Source organism: Hipposideros armiger, unplaced genomic scaffold (assembly GCF_001890085.2).
Source record: "Hipposideros armiger isolate ML-2016 unplaced genomic scaffold, ASM189008v1 scaffold_1021, whole genome shotgun sequence".
NCBI classification, from domain to species: domain Eukaryota; kingdom Metazoa; phylum Chordata; class Mammalia; order Chiroptera; family Hipposideridae; genus Hipposideros; species Hipposideros armiger.
In genome coordinates, this window is record NW_017732371.1 from 355,422 (window position 1) to 377,745 (window position 22,324).

Sequence of the window (22,324 nt, forward strand, 5' to 3'; positions counted from 1 at the left end):
CCTCCAGGTCCTAAATGTATCCTTTGTTCTGTCTACCTAAACCTTTGACCTAACCCACCACAATCACTCCTGATTCTGTCCTAAGGCCTTCTTCCCAGTTTGTCATTTCTTTCAATCGTCCAGACTCTCAAATCCTCACTCTTGTTCTAGCAATACACTCTTAGAAAATCTACAAGCTGATTCTTTCTGAAATAAATGAAGCGAAGATATGATCATTTATTTATTCCACTGGTTTCAATATGGAAATAATGCACATGATGGATTTTAATTGAATGATGACTCAGGCAAGAAGTTCAAGACCCATGATCAATAAGCCACTACAGAGCAACAGGATGATTCTGGGGGTCAAAAACCCTGTACACAATATGATATTGGCATGTGTTTGTATGTATGTGTGCATTTTTTCTGGAGTATGTCCAGAGTCTTCATCAGCAACTTCTTGATAATTAAATGTTTCTCACATATAGTTAATAACCTTATTTAGAATAATTTCTCATTTCTAGCACAGGAAAGTGAGCTACTACCCTCATAAAACTTGACTTTTAAAGGCAAAAGGCTGATTCATCTAAGATCACCGGGTACTCTGCCCATGCTGCAAAGACTGATAACAATTCCACTCTCATGGATCGCACAGCCTAGAGGAGAGGAAATCCTCATCCACAACGAAAATGAAAATATACTCGTGACAAAGGAGAACAGTACTTAAAGTAGTAGACTGTTAAATACCTTTCAGTGTAAAATGGAAAGAACTTCCTATCTGTATTTCCTTAGCAAGTCAAATAGTGCCACTTCAGTTCTCTCACCAATATGTGTGGGTAGAAAAACCCAGTGATCGCTAAGCTCCTTCCAACACTGGAGTTCTACGGCATTAGAACCGTATGCTTCACTAGGTTAAAACTGGGGATGTATCAAATAACAAACTGTCATTCACCTAACTGTTCCTGGTTACTGCTTTGTACTGTGGAGCAGATAGTCTCCAATCTGTGGGGAAAACAAAAATACAGATTAAACAACTAGAGCTAAAGGAAGATCTTATCCTGTTTGCCTCCCATGGTACCACTTCAGCGAAGTCCAGTAGAGTTAAGTAGACGTCACAAAGCCAATTTGCTCTGAGTGGCAGAGCACAGGGACAATGAATCTATCTCCTCACTCACAACCAGATGCCCCTCCTTGTGAGGGGAAAGCAAAGGATCCCATAATCCCTGCTCCTGTTTGAAATAAACGTTGGTTCTGAAAAGAATTATTTGTATCTCCCTCTTAGAGTCCTTTAATACAATTGTTTTCAGCCCGAAGAAACCTTTGATCTCATGATCTACATTCTTCCTCTTCACCCCAGAAAGGAAGGGAGTGGTTAGTCACATTGAATCTAATAAATTTAGGATTGAGCAACAAAGACTTCCTCAATGTTTGACTGTTAAATGAATGAGATCCCATACCCTTGAAACCCTGCATTTATTGCCAGATATCCTGACCTGGGTGGAGTTGACAGTTTCTCTCATAGAAGTCTACACAGCTAAAAAAAAAAAAAAAAAAATGGCTTCCCTTAGCCTTTGAAAAACAGTGAAAGGGAAGAATTTATTTATTTATTTATTTTAGAAGAAAATCAAGGTTATTAAAGGCAGAACTTCATGGGGTAAAATGAAAGCCACCTTTGAGGAAAGTGAATTTCCAAACTACTCCAATCTAAGGAGAAGAATTCCTCAGCAGAGAAAGCTTACAACCAAAAAGGAGTCCAGGTCAAAACCCAGTCGCCTTTCCCTACCATCCCAGGATATTCAGCACAAATTTTTGTCCCACCCACTCCTCTTTTTCATCAAGGAAATAGCCATTGTTATCAGTGGGGAGGTTCTGAGGTTTTTTAATACAGTCACATCTCCAGTGTGGTCTCTGTGAAGCTATGTGAAGAAAGACAGCTTGGGGAATATAATCAATAATGTAAAGATTTTGTAGGATGTCAGATGGGCACTTGTCTTACTAGTAAGACCACTTCATGGACAATATAGGTGCCTGACCACTGCAGTGTACACCTGAAGCTGAAGCTGAATAATACTGAATGTCAACTATAATTTAATATATATACATATAGTCACAGGATGTGGAGTACAGCATAGGGAATAGAGTCAATGGAATTGTAACAGCTTTATACGATGTCAGAGGGGTAGTAGATTGGGGGGAGGAGGATTATCCCTTTGTGAGGTGTGTAAATGTCTAACTATTACACTGTTTTATACACCTGAAAGTAATAAAAAAAAAGAAAAAAGAAAAGAAGTAAAGGAATTTCTATTCCTGCCTTCACCATAAATTCAGCTTTTCCTTCTTGATCTTTGAATTCCCAGGGCTTCCATGCTGCCTGTCAGTATCCAAAGATTCCATCGATGGAATTCCTTCTTCCCATAGTTTCCAGAAATGTTTTGGCTATCAAAGCATCTTCCACCCCCAACCCCCAGAAAAGTCTGATCTCAGTTTGGATCAGGAATTGAGTAAAGGGAGAAAACTGTTGACCCCAAAATGAAAATTAGACCCCAGTGCTATGGCTCATGCAGCCCCATTGGCTCTCTGTGAACTCATTTTTGTTTCTCTAGCTTTTGGTGCAAAGCAAAGCATGGGTTCTCTCTTGGATTCAACCTTTGGAAAATTAATTCATCTTACATTGGCCACACGTAGCTTCCAATTCGTTTTCTGAGGCTTGAGATCATATAAAAAAATTTCGGGTTACCTCCACCTATCAAAAATGCCAATCAGTCTCTATTTATATACATTTAGTCTCCAGAACCATCTGCTCAAACATTATCAAGTATATAACAAAATATTAGTTAAACCTAAATCCCCTACAAAAGACTACCTCAAAATCATATGTCTATATTATGTTATCATTATACTTTCCTAGGTGAGAAGTCCAACCCTGTTTTCTTCCTGCAAATGCAAGTCCCAATCAGAAAATAAATAAATAAATAAATAAAATTCTCATTTACTCTTCTGCAATGGAATGTTGGAGACGATTCAGTTTTTTAGGTCTTAGACAGGTCATTGTCTATATCAATAATAAATTAGATGATACCACATAGGGAAACATAAATTAGAAACAAATAAAGCCTGTTATATCATCAGAGCTATGCTCTTGCCAGGACAGGATGTGGAGTAGGAGTGGGCAATTTTAAACTGTCACATTTCCATCTACATCCATGCTTTTAAATCACAGGTTTATTCTTATTTGGCTAGTTTTCAATAGTAGATGCTTTATATAATCCATCACAGATGAGATTCATAATTTATGATTATGAGACCTTTTAAATTCTTACTTTGAGTAAGAATGACTCCTTTTAAATTCTCAAAAGCTTTGCTACGGTAATTTTTCCTATCCACCTATAAAAAAAGGTTAGCATTATAAATAACTAGTACATTTCCAGAAGAACAACGCCACAATAGAATACACTTTCTCATATATAGCTGAGAGGATAATTCAGGAGAAGATTAAGTCTGCTTTGACAATTATTTCTTTCACTCCCTTCAAAGTATTGAGAATTTCTCCCTTTTCAAATTTCAAGAAATATTTAAAATCAAAACACCATGTCACAAATGAATGTGGGTCTACTTTCAATCTATGTGAATTTAATTCTTAAAAACTCACAAAATCACTTTAATACACCATCCATTATTGATTCCGAAAAGCAAGACAAATGTGACAGTGAATAATCCCTCAAGCTAAAGTCCCCTCAAGCTAATGTACAGAGCAAAGAGTTATGAGAATAACTTAAAAGATAACTACTGGGAGTGCCAAAAAAATGTATACAAGTGGACAGTTTGGTCAATTTTGCGCAAGCAGTAGTTCTCCGTAATCAGAAGTGTCTGGACGCTGATGGTAACAAGCTTGAGCACCTTTTGTAATTGCAGAAGTCAAATGTGACTTGCATTCACCTTTTGTTATAGGTATATATTATTACATTTTTAATACAGTTTTTTCCTTTCTTAAAATGTGTATACATTTTTTGGCACCCTCTGTATTTTTAAAATATTGCTTTAAAAAAGCTAATTATATTAATCAAAGTTAAGCACATGCATATGAAAAGGTAATGTTAAAAGGCATATATAAGCCCATCTCTCTTGTTTCATTGTCTGTCCCCCAATTTAGCCCCCAGTTAAAACATTTACAGTTTATTTTCTATTCATTTTAATATTTATGTATATATTACTAACCTTTAAAATCTAATTTTTAGACATTTCTGTTGAATTCCTGTTTACATAGGTTAAGAATTTTAAATTTCTTATGCCAACTCTCCCACCAACCAAGCTCCTAATATTAAAATATATCATTTTTATGAAACCTGTATTCAATGATTCCGTTACTATCACAAAGTAAATATTCTTCCCTACTTAGAAAAGTAGTGTTCTCTGATGACACTTTCTTGAAAACAAAATATTGCTTTTCTTAGTAATTTCCCAATTGTTACATTTGCTTAGTTTTCTATAAGATCCTGATAAAATCTTTCCATGCTTTCTGAAAAATGACTCCATAAAATCTTCACATGAAATTCTGTGGGAGTGTTTGTTGTTTTTCTCCTGGAGATATCTCTCTTTAGGGCCTTTCTTCCTCTTCCTTCAATCTGGACTGGCTGTTATCTGGCCTGAGGTTCAGCTATCTCAAACTTCTTTCTACCTCTCCTCTATTATGAATCCCATCTTTCCTGGATTCCATGTCTTCCCCCTTGATTTATTTTCTTATTTCTGTGAACATGTCTCCAGAACTTTCCTAAGAAAGGTTGAGTGAGATTTAAATTTTGGAAACTTTCCATGTGTGAAAATGTTTCTAATTTACTTTTATTGATAATTGGGCCAACTCTACAATTCTAGGTTGAACTGCACTCATCTGCAGAGTTCTGAGGCATTTAGACACTATCTTCCAACTTCCAAAGTCATGGCTGAGAAGTCTGACGTTACCCACACCCCAAGCTTTTAAATGTGTCTTCTATGTATCCTGGTAGTTATTTGAATCACCTCCTCTTGCTATTATGAAATTTAAAATAATTGGCCTGAATATGCCTTGGTTTTGTTGTTGTTTGTTTTCACTTATCATGCTAGGCACTCAGTGTGATTTAATTTCCATTGGTTCAGGAAAATTTCAGTTTGGCTTCACATTCAGAACAAAAGAGTGTCAGTTATCTGTAGAACTTTTCTCTCAGTTTTCTCTTGGTAAAGCTATTCAGAGAATCTGCATCAGAATATGCACATAGACTTCCCAGGGGGAGATTAAAAATACATCATAAAATAATGTTCTCCTGAAATTCAGGCAGGATTTATAGGGTGTAAGCAATTAAATAATGTTTCCCATAAATTGTTTTTCTCTCATAAAGTGTTATTTCTCTATTGATGACTTCAAAATAGACAAACCTAAATTCCATTGCTTCTCCCAAGTCACAGTTCAGAATTTCCAATAGCCTCCTTGGTATCATTTTCCACACAGCCATCTCATCCTATTGGCCTTAATGACTTTAATGACATGACCTAGTCCCCAGGCTCAAAATGTCAGAATCATTTTTAGTTTCTCTTCCGTATTCCCTTACTCTTTTTTCCCCTATTTAAATAATTGGTACCTCTAAGTCTATTACATCCCCCTCACACCAACATCCAGCTAACTGTAAAGCTTTGTAGATTCTATCAAATTTCCTATTCTCCTCAAGTATTTATTCCTACTGTCAGCCAGGCTAAGATCCGTATTACTACTTCTCTAAATTATTATGACAGGCTCATAAACAACCTTGTTCTTCTGTGTGCCCCTCCCTAGCCAATTCCTACCACATAATGCTGCCTATTCTGTTTTTACTTTTTTTTCCTGTAAATCACAATTAAGTTAGGTCAATTTCATGGTCAAAATCATCCAATGCCAACAGATACTTCATTCAGTAAAACCTAAGTATAATAAGTTTCCTCCAACGTTCAAAATTCAATTTCATACCCAACTGCCTCTGAAATTCTTTGAAATGTTTGCTTTTATTTACCCTAATCCCATGGTATGAATCTTTTTGCAGCTATTTTGTCCCTTGAAAAGACTAGAAACCCTTGCAGATAAGAATAATGTCTAACTCATTGCTGTAATCCATCACCAATTCTTGAACAAAAATCTAATAAACATTTAACTAATGATTTTTCAAACCACCGATTCTAGTTTGTATTACTTTATCTACCTTCCATCGAAATCAGGATTTATTACAGGCTTATTAATAATTCAGAGAGGCGAATATGCCTGCCATTTGGAGATCCAACTGCGGCTCTTCTGCTTTGCAATCAGAAGTTGCTGTCGTGATCTCCAAATGTTCATGTGTGTGGTGGGGAGGGGAGGAGGTCAGAAACAAAACACTACAGCAGTGCTTCCCAGGATTTAATGTGCATTCAAATCAGCTGGAATTCTTGTTAAAACACGATGCTCATTTATTGTAGAAACCTGGGAGGGGACCTGAGATGCTGCGTTTCTAACAAGTTCCCAGATTATGTGGATATTACTGGTCCTTGAAACAGTCAGAATAAAAAGCCCAATGCACTGAAAAGCTGGACCCCTTCCTTTACACTAGAGTTTCTCTCGAATCTTTAAATGATGGCATGTACTAATTTATGCAAGATGGCCAAATTGTTTTTTTTCGTTTCCAGTTCTACATTGGTCAAATCTGTATATTCCTAACTTAATTAAGTTATGACAATTGCTATAAGTGATAAATGACCTGCTTAGTTTCAACCAGTGACATATAAACTTCACCCCCTTAGTTTTCTCTTACAAATAAAGGAAGCATGTTCATTTAATATGTATTAACCTGGAAGGAAGATGCAAAGATGACAAGTTATGATTTATTATTGACTTTCAAGTAAATTTCCTGTTATCGGGCATGGAAATTCTATCCACGATGCCTAAATATAACTATATTTTTAAAGACCTCCAATTCTCTTCATATCCTACTTCAATTAATTCACTAATAGATTATGTTTGGTCTCTCTTTGAAGCCTATCATAACATCCGTTTTGTGCTTTATAATATCCAAGGAGCTTTCCCTCTATTATTTAATTTGTTCCTCAAGGAGAACCAGAATTATCACTAATTTCCAGATGAGAAAACCTAGACTCAGAAAGAGCAAATAATCATTCTAATGGAGCATGAACAGTACATGCCAAGAAAGAGCTGAAACCTAGCTAGAGTCTTCTAACTCTAAAACCCATCAGCCACTACAGCTGTAATTTATATTTTAATATTTAGTATTACTTAGAAAAACAATATTCTTTCTGAAAACAACTCTACTTACATTTATGGAATATACCCACAGACAAGTTCACATCTATCGCTTCTTCCCCTTCACCATTCCATTGGGATTACTGAAATAGTTTTCTCATTTTCTCTACTGTGTCTGGCTCACTGTGACTTTAGTCAAATAAACCTCTTTATGAGTATCTTTCTTTATAAGTAAAAAGCACTTTAATTCTAATTTATGACTCTTTTGAATTAATAGGATTAAATCAACAGGGCTAAAGGACTCTTAACAAAAATACAAAATGTATATTACTAATTCTTAAGAAACAGAGAGCCATTTGTCAAATTTTCTGCTAAAAAGACCCAGTCACATTCATATTTAAAATGTCCATAAGCTTATTTTTTTACACATATATTGAAAAAATCTCACTGTAAAAATTCCTTTAATAAGACCCAAGGAATTAGAGCCAAAGTTTAGGTAAGTGAAGTCATAAAACAAGCAGTTGCATATAAAATTTTTTATCTCCTCAATAATTTATAGAATTGTAAACCAACTACATATAAGATCTGCTCAAAGGAACTGTTTTAACCAAAAAAAAAAAACAGTTGACTGGGTTTAATCCCAGAAAATATTGACTTTACCTAAGCTATGACCTTTCTGAGGTCTCTTCCACATTTATGCATAACCAAAGACACAACTGAAGTGTCCCATGACACAGCTCTCCTTACCCTGCCAGGAGGATGGCACTGACCACTGTAGACCTCAGTGAATTTTATATTAATATATCTCCTTAATTCTATGGATCCTTTTTGTATGATATTTGTATGGCGATATGACATCATATGTTACCTCACATGACTGGGCAACTTCCACCACTCTGTGAACCTCCACAGATCAATAATGTTTAGAACAGTGCTCCACATACACTTAAGTAGATATGAATTATAATTAACTGATAGGATTGGATATAGGCAAGTTGTAGTACAAACACTATTAAACTGAAAAGCAGGAGACTTGGATAAGTTTTTTAATTATCTATTTATGTGACCGTGGAGTTATTAATTAATCTTTCTTGAGTTTATTTCCAAATCCTTATATGTCAATTTTCTAAACATATATAGTACTTACAACCTGTATCACTATATCAAACTGAACACATTCCTCCTTAAACATATTTTATGTTTACCCTTTCTTTCCATCTAGACAATAGTTGACACTGATAATGAGTCAGATAATTGTTTATTATGCAAAATAAGCCACTTTTATTAACATATGTTCTAAAAGCAGCCTGTCTTTAGAGGAAAAAAATGAAGTCTCATTAATATTTTCTTTAATTGGGTATGAATTACCTCATATCTCTTCTGAATCATCAATTACTCCTTTTTTAGGCTATTCCAATTAGCATATAAATATGCTATTATTTAGCACAAGAGAAAAATTAGTCCCTTGATACACTGTCCTTCCAGCTACTACTGTCCATGTCTTCATTACAGGAAAAGTCCTTGAAAAAATTATCTATAATTATCTCCAGTCCCTTAGCCCATGCTCATAAGAATGCATCGTAATTATGCGATGGCTCCCACACTCAGAGGCACTGCTCTCATAAACAACAATGAACTTTTGTTGTTAAATCTAAAGTTAATTTTTACTTGGCATCTTCCATAACCAATTAGCTGAATTGACAATTAGCTGAATTGACACTGCTGACAATCCCTCTTCCTTTACTTTCTTCATTTAATTTCCTCTATACTAAAGCTCCTGATTTTTCTTCTACAAACCTGGGCATTTCTTTTCAGTTCACTTTGATGTTCATTCCTCCTTTCTCTAATTTCCTGACCTGAGAGTATCCCAGAACTCAACCCTTCGAATTCTTCTATAGCCCTTAGTCATCTCACAGAGTCTCACGGATTTAAAAATGCCTATAGGCTAACTGCCAAATTCATATCTCCAATTGATATTTCCCATACACTCCAGAAGTTATATACTCAAATGTCTTCTTGACATCTCACCTAGATATCTAATAGCCTCCTCAAAAAATTATGTCCACTTGATCTCCCCAAACTTTCACAATCTTCATCATCTCAATTAATAATAACTCCATTCTTAGACCAAACAAACAAACAAACAAAATCATGGAGTCAGGTTTGACTTCTCTCTTATTTCATATGCAATCAATCATCCATCAACAAATCTTGTCGGCTTTACCTTCATAACCTCTTCTCCTTCCTCCACTGGAACCAGTTCGGTCCATAGATGATCATTTCTCACTTGGATTATTACCGTAGCCTCAAGCCTGGTTCCGTAGTTCCCTGATACCTCCCTTTCAGTGTATTCGCAACATAGAAATTAAGTTCCTATAATGAGAGTCATATCATGTCACCTCTAAACTCAAAATTCTCCAGTGGATTCCCAGAACACTTAGACTAAAAGCCAGTCTTTTAACAAGGGCAACAGCGGGAAGGACTAATCCTTCTTCCCTCTCCGTAACGCTGATTTAATCAATTTTCTCCTTTCTGACATCCCATTGTTGTTTAGCCATGCTGTCCTCTTTGGGATCCTTGAACATGCTGGACACCTTTTCACCTGAGGACCTTTGTACTTGCTACTCTTTTTGCATGTATACAGAGGGTGCCAAAAAATGTACACATATTTTAAGAAAGGATAAAAGCTATTAAAATTATAAGACTCAATACATACTGATAACAAAAGATGAATACAAGTCATGTGTTTACATTTTTTTGGCACCCCCGGTATATAATCCTTTCCCAATTATCTGCAAGACTCACAACTGTTCTTTAAGTATTTGCAAAAACATCACTCTCTCAGTGAGCTCTTCCCTGACCACCACATTGGACTAATATACCCCCACCATTCTAGCTAACTTTCCTGATTCATTTTTCTCCAGAGTACTTATCTTCTATTTTGCTATGCAATATACTTATGTATGGTCTGCCTTTCCATACCAGAATATAACTTCATGATGACAGGGAATTTTTCCTCTTCTGTTTATTGACATGTCCCCTTATTGCCAGAATGAGGCCAGAAACGTGGTGAACATTCAGAAGCTATTGTTATGAACTGTAAACAGTTGAATATTACATGCAAAATGAAGTTACTGTCGAACTCTCAAAACAATAGAAGCCCAACTGCACATACAGCCTCAGTTTAAGAGATAATATGTTTGGGAAAACAAGTGAGTCCATTCAAGCATACTACATTCACCAAAATTAAATCATCAATGACTTGATACATACATACATACATATATATATATATATATATATATATATATATATATGAATTCTCACTATGAGATTGAGAATGCTTCTTCACTAAGTACTTTAGGGGGAGGTTTTCAGAGCAAGCCATCTTCTTTCCCATAATTTAACCACACAAAATGCCCACTTTAGATAGCATCATGTAGTCTGAACTCCTGAATGATTTTATGATTTATTTTTACCCACTCTGAGGGCTATCAACCACTCAAAGACACTACTTTAGTCAATGTCAACAATCACTTTTGAACTGTAAGAGTTTGTTAACTAGTGGAAGACAACAAAGGTAAAATTACTAGAACACACCTTGAATAAATTCACAATTTGTGGATGGTACTTGTTTAAGGGAAACTAAGTGTAGTAGAAAATGCTTTAGGAGTAAACAAAAGCAATTTTAATATATGCTGCAAATTCCCAAGAGGAAACTGTGCAATATTTTTCAAACTTGTTTACCTAGGGAAACCTTCGTCTTGGAACAACCATTAACATCTAGCAAGATAATGATATTGCATAAAAAACAATTATTGACAGCACATTAAATGCTTACTATGTCAAACACTGTTTTAGGTGCTTTATATGGATCAATGTACCTTCAAAACAACCTTATTAGAAATAAGTAAATTAATGCATTACCATTAGATTTACTCTGTTATGAAAAAGAAAATTGCAGCACAGAAAATAAAAATCCAAATACCTCACAACTGGTAAGAGCAGTTAATACCTAGCAGTTTGGCTTCAAAACCTGCTTTCTTCCACTGCTACATCAGACCTAACTGAGATAATCAAACTAATACTAGATTATTCAAATCAAACGAGTTAGATGACTCACATAGCCATGAATCTCTACTGGAGACATATACCATTTTTCACAGCTAAATTGAGTAACTTAATAAAAAAATATATATATATAGACTTACCCACCGATTTCTCCAAAAATTCCAACTAAACAAAGAACCATTCTAGCAAATATATTGATGTTTCATTATACAGTAGCAATAAATAAATACATAACTATGATTTCAAGTTTTTCCTTTCTATGCAAATACATGTAAGTTTTAGAAGAGCAAACAATAATTCATACTATTGGCAATTATTGAAAAGAGCATATTGCCAAAGAAATAATGGTGGAACTTTGTATTTTTTTTTTAATCTTGATATCCATGTCCCTGAATACATAAAGTTTCCCTCAAGGGCATAAGGTGGCAAGAACATGGGCCTTGAACTAAAGAGATGAAAATACACAAATAGTTCTGTCACTTAATAGAACCTTGGTTTGGGGACAGGCCTTAAGTGTCATAAAACTTAAACATGATAAAGTCTGTGTAGGGTACCTGCACCCACTCACTGTCTTGCTTTATAATTTTCATAGTATTTCCCACTATTTGAAATGATATTGGTTTGTTTACCTGTTCACTGTTTGTCTTCCTATCTGGCAAAGAAATTCAAAGAGGACAGCGACTTTCTCTCACCTAGGAAAGTGTCAGGTACACAGTAGTTGTTCAATACATATTTGTGGAATGGGTGAATATATGGTAACTATTATGTGTGGATTTTTTATTCCTGATGTCTTATATGAATGGGTTCAGTGTTGACTAGCTGATGTTTTTGTAGGTTTACTGTGATTCTTTGAGATAGCAAAAGTTTTTTTGGGAAAATATCCCAATGGAATCGATAGCTGAATTCTCATTTTGCTATGCCCAAAAGGATGTAGCAAGAAAACAGACCACACACACACACACACACACACACACACACACACACACACACGGCAGATCTACATCTATCTATATCTATATCATCTATATCTATATCATCTATTATAAGCTATTCAAATGTAAGTTAATACTAAACTCTAAAATAGGAAAGAAAAAGAAAGGCTAAAGAGGAGATATAATAAAAAGAAGAAAGTATAATTGAATTTAAGGGAGGAATCTTTGCATATTGGTTAACTTTCATTTTCTCTTACCTTTTCAAAGTTTTTGTCCACTTCATCTTTAGCTATATCACCTATCTCATATTCTGGAGTTATTCAAACAAATAACATTGCAGATACTAATGATTCCTGGGTATAAATATCTTTAACCCATGTGAGTTCCTTCATGATGATTGTGAGATAGAAAATGTTTACACTATTACAAGATTGAAATAGGTCATCTCTCAAAAAGTACTGTTACTACATCTGTAGCATAAACTGTATAAGTTACTGTGAGAAGCCCACTGTGTGTGTGTGTATAGAAATATAGAACATCCTAAAAATCCAGAAATATAGAACATCCTAATCTCTAAGGTTCCTTACTTGTTACTCAAGAAACAGATTTAGCATGAATGAATGTGCAAGAATTCAAAATATGCAACTGAAGAGAAATCTCTTTATACAACAATAGAACAAAACAAGCTCCTGTGGATTTAGAGGTTCAAAGCTAAGTCTTTATCAAAAAGCATTCTACGGATAAAATGGTTATTACATTTCTGTTGGCCTTTAAGAAATTCCTCAAAATAATCTTGCAGCTGTTCAAAGTAGCTAAGTCTTCTGATACTGTACTGGCTGTGTGTCTCTGGTCAACACCTAAGGAAGCATGAATTGTGAAAAGCAGAAAAAACAAAGCTGATTTTGTGACCATAAAAATTAGTTTCTTTGAAGACAAAATTGATTTTTCATTTTGGCTGATTTTTCTAACTTCACATTCTGGCACTGTTTCAGCACCCAAGCACAAACTTTTAGACACTCGCCAAACTACCTAAGCACTGGGTGGTACTAGCTGATCTCAATTCATTAGAGTCACACAAGAAAGAAAGATAGAAAACGCCAAGGGAGAGTTGTGATTATTACCTCAAAAGTCAGAATGTAGTATGCAAACAATTTTCCTCACCAAACCCTAAATTAGCAATACTTCTTATGTCATAACTGTTTATTCAGAAATAGGCCACTTTTCAAAAGCAGTGTGTCAGGATTTGAACTACTTCCCTTCAAAACTCTCATAGTATAAAAAGAGGTGGATAGGGAAACGGTTGACATTTTTGAAAGTGGATGGGATATATAGACTTCATAGTGCTAAAGTGAAGTGATGATTTCCAGAGAGATTCCCACATTCTTTAAAGTAGAAAAAGTAGTCTTCCCTAAGGGTTGTCAGTAATTCTCCTAGCCAAGATGACTACTCTATTATTAGCGTACATCTGGAAATGAATGGCGAGTAGCAGCCATGGAGAGCCAGTAGGAGTGTTGAATATACGTGTGTGTGTGTGTGCACATGTGTGTGGGTGTGTCTATTGAGAGTAGGCTAGGAGGACATTTCCAGAATTCCTACTCTGCTACTGCTTACCTGTCTTTGATATGTAGATAACCTATTGGTAGATAAAAACCTAAAAAAATATAACATTTCAAAACTATACTGAATATGAGCCCTCAAAATGGCTCTTACTGTATTTAATCCAACACCTATATCAGTTCTCCTTTTATATAAGCACTAGGTGCTGAGAGGAGTGAGACTCTATAGAGAGATAAATAAAACAAGATTTTGAACTCTTACAGGATTCGCTCCAAGTCCAAAAAATATACTCGTACAAAAAAAAAAAAAAGACCCTTTACAGATAAACTTATCAGTAGCAGCTAAAGGGAATTAACTAATGTTTTTCTATTTTACAGATTGATCTGTTATTTTCAAATGATCAGCTTACCACATTTGATTTAATATTTTACAATCAATTGAATGAAATTTTAATTATGAACACAAATTATCACAGTGACAATTTACCTTTTCCATAAATTGATCAAAGGCTATAAAATTCCACAAATCTGTTAATCTCTTTTGTCTACCAAGTGATCTTAAACAGAGCATGTGGTCTTTCAATTACATTTAAATTTGACAATTGAAAATCATAATCAGTTAGTCAAACATCAACATGATGCTTCTGTAAACTTTAACGTTCACTCTGATAGGTAAATGCCCCAGGGAAGAACTACTTAAGTCTATGGTCTAAGAAAAAGGATTAGGTACCCAGGTTCTATGCACACTGAACTGACTTAGCAGCTGAGCAATGAATTAATTTGAGACCTTTGAAAATTTCTCCATTTCTCTGTACCTCAGTATCCTCATATATAGGAAGGGAATGATAAAAATTCCTCACCGGGTGGTGATGAGGATAAAATGACATAATTCACACACAGTACTTATACCAATGCTTTACTTCTAATGAATCTCTGTTTACTGATTATTAACTATTATTAAAGTTTCCTTTCAAGTCTGATTTATTCTGCATTCTTCACACTTACCAATGCAACAGTCTTGTGTTACTCACTATATCATAGAAATTAGACAACATTCCTTATTTTTCCTTTACTCTCTTCATTTTCAAACTTTCTATATATTTTTGTTTGATTTTTAATATTTGTTTTCTGTTCTTTTCTTAATTTTGAATACAGGAAAATAAACAAATATGTCATGTACAATATGATGGGTTGTGAAAAATACATATACTTGGGTGATCCACATCTCTATCCAGACAGAGAACATTTCCATAATCTCAGAAAGTTTCCTCTCTTATCCCTTTCCACTCAATCCTCCCCTTAATGGCCCAAAGGCAATGTTCTGAGTTCTTTAAATCATAAATTAGTTTTATCTGTTCTAGAAATTATAGGAAATATAAAACCTCAAAAATAGTATGTTGCCTTAATTCATGAGTTATAAATTCCAAACAAAAATCAACATATAAAATGTATAATGGGTATAATATGTTAATTCTACTCCAACTTGCATTTGACATCAAATTTGCTTGTATTATCAATATATAATTTGAGCTGAAAATATGTTGTCTTGAAGATCGGAGGATATCAAAGCTATTAGCATAATTTTACATGCCAAGTTCAGAATAAAGAAGTCTGAGTCTCCCACATCCCTCTCATTACTTAACTATTAAAGAAGCCAAGAACGTATCATAGAAAAGAAAACAAAAGAAATAAATATTTGAGTGTGAAAATGGCGCTCGCTCTCTCTCTCTCTCTCTCTCTCTCTCTATTACACACATATATACATACACACATACAAATACATATTATGCATATATATACACAAGATGAATAAATATAACTCATAAGCTTTGTTTTTATATTATTTTTAACATTTAGAAACAATTAGCAGATTTAATTTCTTAAATAGTTCTCTCATTTCTATATTTAAGACTTTCATATTGTCTTTTTATAATGCTAAAACACGTATTTGTTTGAGATGCTAAAGGTATTTTACTGTGTTAATTATTTTGAAGACGCCTTACTGTTTAAAAAAAATATCCCCTTGAGAGGGGATCCAAGATGGTGGAGTAGATAAAGGCTGTGCTTGCCTCATCCCATGAACGCATCAAAATTACAACTAAATTACAGAACAATCAGCCTGGACAACCATCTGACATCTGGGTGAACAGAACTTTTGTAACTAGGGATATAAAGAAACAGCCACTTCAGACTGGTAGGACGCGCAGAAGCATGAAACAGGCAGGCTCCAAACTTCCGTGTGGCAGATGAAAATTGGGAGGGTTATCTCAGCCACAGTGGTTCCCCATGAAAGAGTGAGAGACACCAGCCACCCACACCAGGCTCCCCAGCCCGAAGTACTGATGTCTGGAAGAAGAGACATACAGGTAGGATGGAAGGCTGTGGGAAATCCAGACACCCTCTTAAAGGTCCCGCGTAGGCACTCACCCTGGGCTCTGGCAGAGAGACAGTTACTCTGCCAGCATCTGAGACATATAGGGACAGAGTGAGTTGTGTAACTTTGGGGCAAGGACTGGTGGAGCAGTCCCCATTTGCCCTGTGTGGAGCCCTTCTTCCCTGTAGCTGGCAGGTGGGCGCCATCTTTCCTGTGTTGAGCCCGTCCCTACAGGCCAAATCTGAATCTGATTGGCCTGGTGAGTGCTGCTGCTCCACTGTGCTGACTCACTGAGACCCTGCCTCACTCAACTGGCTGACCACAGGAGGCTTTATCAGCAGCTGAACCTTAAGGCATCCAGTAGTGGGCCTTGGAATATCCTGGCATTCTGGGGAGCAACCCCAGACCCAGTACTAATAGCAGCCATCCTTGGTTCACAGCCTTTCCAAAGTGCCTTCAGGTCTAGCAGAGGCAGTGACCAACAAATAGCTTTGTAGTATCCATCAGGTAGTCCCTAACTAGTCAGTCACAGGCAGTGGCTGACCTGGGTCTAGACTGGAACACCTCCCAAAAAGCCCCAGAACCACAACTTGGAGGTTGGATTCAGACCACAGCACTCACCACCCAATTAACCCCACAAGCAGCACACAAAAAGTTTCAGTTTCAACAGGTACCAGAGTCCCTGGGGCAAATTCTGCTCCATGAGGTAACCCCTTGCAAAGCAGCCCATAATCTGTGGACATGGCCAAACCCCACAGCAAATCAGCCTGAGGGTCAATCCCACCCACTGACATGCCAACAGCAAGCAAGGCTCAACTATAACAGGCGAGCACACACAACCCACACAAGGGTCACTCCTGGAGCATGGCTCATGTGACCAGGGAGACTGTGCCACTGGCCCACAGGACACCTACTATATAAGGCCACCTGGCAATACTGGGAGACACAGCAGCCTACCTAATATATGGAAACAAACACAGAGAGATGATACAAACAAGGAAACAAAACAATATGTCCCAAATGAAAGAACAGGATTAAACTCCAGAAAAAGAACTAAACAAAATGGAAGCAAGCAACCTACCAGATACAGAGTTCAAAACAATAGTTGTAAGGATGCTCAAGGCACTTAGTGAGAACTTCAACAAAGAGATAGCAAGCATAAGGAAGGACATAGAACCATAAGAAAGAACCGGTCAGAAGTGAAGAATACAGTAACTGAAATGAAGAATGCACTAGAAGGAATCACCAGCTGACTAGATGAGGCAGAGGATCAAATCAGGGATTTGCAAGACAAGGTAGCAGAAAACACCCAATTGGAACAGCAAAAAGAATAAAAAAAAAATGAGGATTGTTTAGGAGACCTCTGGGAACAACATCAAGAGTAATGACATTTGCATCCTAGGGGTAGCAGAAGGAGAAGAGAGAGAGCAAGGACTTGAGAACATATCTGAAGAAATGATAAAGGAAAACTTTCCTAACCTGGAGAAGAAAATGACATACAAGCCCAGGAAGTTCAGAGAGTCCCAAACAAGATGAACTCAAGCATGCCCACACCAAGACACATAATTAAAATGGCAAAGGTTAAAGACAAAGAGAGAATCCTAAAAGAAGCAAGAGAAAGGCAACTAGTAATTTATAAGGCAGCCCCATAAGACTGTCAGCTGATTTCTCAACAGAAACTTAGCTGGCCAGAAGGAAATTGCAGGAAATATTCAAAGTGATGAAAAACAAGTACCCAAAACCAACGGTACTCTACCCAGAAAGGAGTTCATCACCACCAAAACAGTATTACAAGGGATGCTGGAGGGACTTCTTTAAGATGGGGGGAAAAATATATATATATATAGATAGATAGATAGATAGATATGATACATATATATAATAAAATGTATATAAAATATAAATATATATATAAAATAAAAGATATATTATATATGTAATAAAATGGCACTAACTCATATCTATCAACAATTGCTTGCATGTAAGTGGATTAAATACTCCAATCAAAAACATTTGGTGGCTAAATGGATAAGAAAACAAGACCCTTACATACGCTGCCTACAAGAGACTCACTTCAGGTTGAGAGACATACACAGACTGAAAGTAAAGGGATGGAAAGTGTTATTTCATGAAAATAGGAAAAAAAAAAGCTGGGGTAGCAATACTAATACCAGACAAAATAGACTTTAAAACAAAGGCTATAACACGAAACAAAGAAGGACCCAGTATTCCCACTTCCTGGTATTTATCCGAAGAAACCCAAAATGCTACTTTTAGTGGACATGTGCACCCATATGTTCATTGCAGCATCGTTCACAATGACCAAGATGTAGAGGTATCCATCAATGGATGAATGGATAAAGAGTAGGTGGTACATATATACAATGGAATATTGCTCAGCCAGGAAAGGGAATGGGTTCTTGTCATCTGCAGCAGCATGAACAGACCTGGATGGAGGGTGCTGTGAGTGGAGTGTGTCAGACAGAGAAAGAGAGACACAATGTCATTTCACTTATATGTGGAATCTAGAGAACAAAATAAACAAACAAAACAGAAAGACTCATCTGGTTGCCAGATGGGAGTGGGGTTGAGAGGGTATGTGAAAAGGTGAAGGAATTAGGAAGTGCAAATTGGTAGTTACAAAATAATCATGGGGATGTAAAGTAAAGCATAGGGAATATAGTCAATATTATGGTAATAACTATTTATAGTACCAGGTGGGTACTAGACTAGTCTGGTGGATCACTTCTTAAATTATATAAAAGTCTAACCATTATGCTGCACACCTGAAATTCATATAGAATAATATTAAATATCAACTGTAACTGTAAAATTAAAAATGAGGGGGGAGGTGCAGGGCATAAGTGGTTCAAATTCCCAGTATAAAACAATTAAGTCATGGGGATGTAATGTACAACATAAGGAATATAATCAATAATATTGTGATTGTGTGGTATGGTGTCAGATGGATGCTGGACTTATCATGGTGACCACTTGTTCAGGTATATGAATGTTGAATAACTATTGTGTATACCTAAAACTAATATAATATTATATGGTTACTATATTTTTAATAAAAATCTTTTTTAAAAATCCCCTTGAGTGATAAAGTAATTAGTAGCAACTACTTGGGATTAATGATTTTCTATTTCTATAGATTAGTTTAAATGCAAAACTCATTACAACTTGCAGACCAAAATTTCCTAATTTTGCAAATCAGTAGGTGCTCATTGTAAATAACGGGTTGAAAAGTACATGTACATGAACAGTTTTGGCATCTATCTCCCTCACAAAATAAAAATTGGGCTTTGTGTTCTCTAAAATTATTTTTATCAACTGATGCCAATACTATAAACATTTCCATGAAGCCAGTATGCATTTCTAAATAAAATAAATACAATAATCAAAAAGACAATCTGAAAAACATTTACATATTTACCTTTGTAGGTTAGCTTGAGTCGTGGAATATTTTGCTTAGAAGTTCCAATGACCGGAAGAAACAGCATGGTCATGCTTAGCACCATCGAGGCATGAAAAAGGTAAAAATAGTAGCTTCTGGGCTTTGGTCTCTCATCTTTATTAGTATTCATGATGAAAACAATGTTCTCTTTGAAACAGTGGTAGCTTAATCTAAAAATAAGAAAAGAACTATTAATATGGCAGTTTGCAGATTTTCCTAGACTTACAAAATTATAAATTTATGAATGTATATAGATTTTAAACAATATTGCTCCTTCTCTCGTTTTGCTCTTACTAATTGTTGTTAGGGAAATGAGTCAGAACTGAATACTAAACTACACGTCTGCCTTACTCAGTTGTGGAGATAAGTGCCTAACTTAAAATCAACGATTTATGTTAGTTAGTTAGTTAGCATCTCTTCCTCTCCTCAACTGTTTTTTTTCTTTTTATGCAAATATAAAAGGAACAAATTTTTTCTGTCACTTGATGAATTCTTTGATCAGATCAAAACATGGGTAGAAGCCTATTGTTTCCTCCTATCACCCCCCCCGCCCCCGAAAAGAAACACAAAAACAAATAAAAGCTATCATTTCGAGGGCATTCTTCTCTTGCTTCTGACTTAAAAGATATTGTAATAGTCTACCTAAAATTAGGAAAACTGAATATGATCAGGTCATCTTATACTGTTCTACACAGGGCAGCACTGAATAGAAAAACAAGCTGAAAAATAAAAGGGTTTACAAGAGGGAGGAGGAGGTTATTAACTAGGTTGCCATAAAAAAGCTGTCTTGATTGTCTTTGTTAAGATCTGGGATAAATCAAAACTCACATATTTCAAATTAACCCTTATAATAATAATAATTCCAAATTACATTCATTGAGCATTTATATATATACCAGATATTTCTTAAAAAGTGCTTTACATAAATTAAATGACTTCATGCTATTAAATAAAGAGGCCATTAGACTGATGTGGTTCTAACGATGTGATGGCCAAAATCTAAGCCTGTAAATACCTCAAAGTTATGAACTCAAAACGCTAAAGATGACCAATCACAAAGAGCCAACTAGGCTTTAAGCTATAGCCAATCAAATAAGTTCCTTTAGTTGCTTTCCCACTTTCCTTATAAGTCTTCCCGGACTCCGCTCCTAACCACTTCTGGTTTGGTGCCACCCAATTCAAATTGACTTTTGCTCAAATAAACTCTTAAAATTTTTAACATGCCTCCTTTCATTTTTTTATCAATGCCAACAGTCAAGAAAGACAGATAATTATCTCACAGATGAGGAAACTGATAACAAGTTAAATAATTCGCCCAAGGTCACATGGCAAAAGAGATAAGATTAAAACATTTTTTCTGGACTTTAGCTAAAAGCAGACTTCCAAACCCCTAAGTCTTTGGGTGACTTTCATTATGGCAGAATCAAGTGATCTTCAACTCTTGTTGCAGCCCTTCAACTTCTCTTCCTTCTCCACAAAGTTACTGCTATTTTTCTAGGAAATGCCCATAAAAAGGATTTGCTATTCCTACTTCCAGGGAGGAATCCACACGTAATACCTGCTACAACTTTTGTCCCAATAATATCTGTACTTCCTTGGTGATAGCTTTGGCCATTAAAAAAAAGATTATATTTTAAGTACTTTTCTAATTATTTAACATCAAGATAAATACCTTATGTCTATACAGTTTAGTTTTAAGAGAAGGCCTAATACCAGTAAGCAAATTTTTCTTATGGAAGATCAACTCTTTACTAAAATGTCTTTCAGACTTTGAATATCAAGGTCCCATTTATTTTAAACCTCAGAAGTTAAAATCAATCTGGGAAAGGGAAATACAATAAAATGTAGGGATGTATTAACTTATTTTTATACAGAATGAACATTTGAAAGATAGACAACAAACTTTATGTTGTTGTTTTTTCATGGAATGTTAAACATGAATGCTTAATAAGTTATATTTCTGTTACTTTAATTACCTTCAAAGATACCTATAGGAAGTACCAAACTATTGTCTTGTGTGTAATCTATGCGTATTTAATTCTTTGATTTAGATGGTTGCTATAAATGCAAATAATCAAGTTGATTTAGACATTCATTTAAAAATATTGTACTAAGTATGCTACATATCACATATTTTATTCACACTTATATGATATTTCTTGATGGTTTCAACTAATAAGATATAATTTAAGAGAAAACAGGAATGTACTTATGACCATAAATATCCCTTCATGAAAATTTGTTTTAAAAATTTCAGTAACACATATTTTAATATAAAACACTAATAAAGTCCTTATTTATATAACATTCAAAACACACACTTAAAAAATAAAGAACTGCATTATTTTAAATCTAGCAGGACAGCATGTTTATGCTATTGCCACAAAACAGTCACTGTATCTGATTTACAGAAAAATTTAACAGGATTAATTTTAAAGTATGTGAGTTTTGAATTAACCTCTTAAGATATGCATCCTTGAAACTTTTCAATTTGACATTTACACCAGTAAAACAGAGGTATTCTTTGACTTCCAGCTTCTCCTTAAAAACATACTGCATATATGTAAATAAGAATATATATGAATACATATTATATATTATATATAAACATATGTATTCATATGTATTTAATAGTCATTAACACTATAGCTAAACACCGAACATTTATTCAAGTGAGAAAAAAAGATTTTTTTTTTCTGAAAGGAACAGTTGATTATATAC

The 22,324-nt window shown here is 35.2% G+C and overlaps 1 protein-coding gene across 1 annotated transcript in view; it reads right to left on the bottom strand.

Annotated features, from left to right (window-relative positions):
- SEMA3D (semaphorin 3D) overlaps positions 1-22,324 on the bottom strand; it is a 208,834-nt gene that overhangs the window by 119,412 nt on the left and 67,098 nt on the right. Inside the window, 1 exon segment of the mRNA XM_019631619.1 lies at positions 19,583-19,773. Within this exon segment, the coding sequence (XP_019487164.1) occupies positions 19,583-19,733 (151 nt within the window). The 5' untranslated portion in view covers positions 19,734-19,773.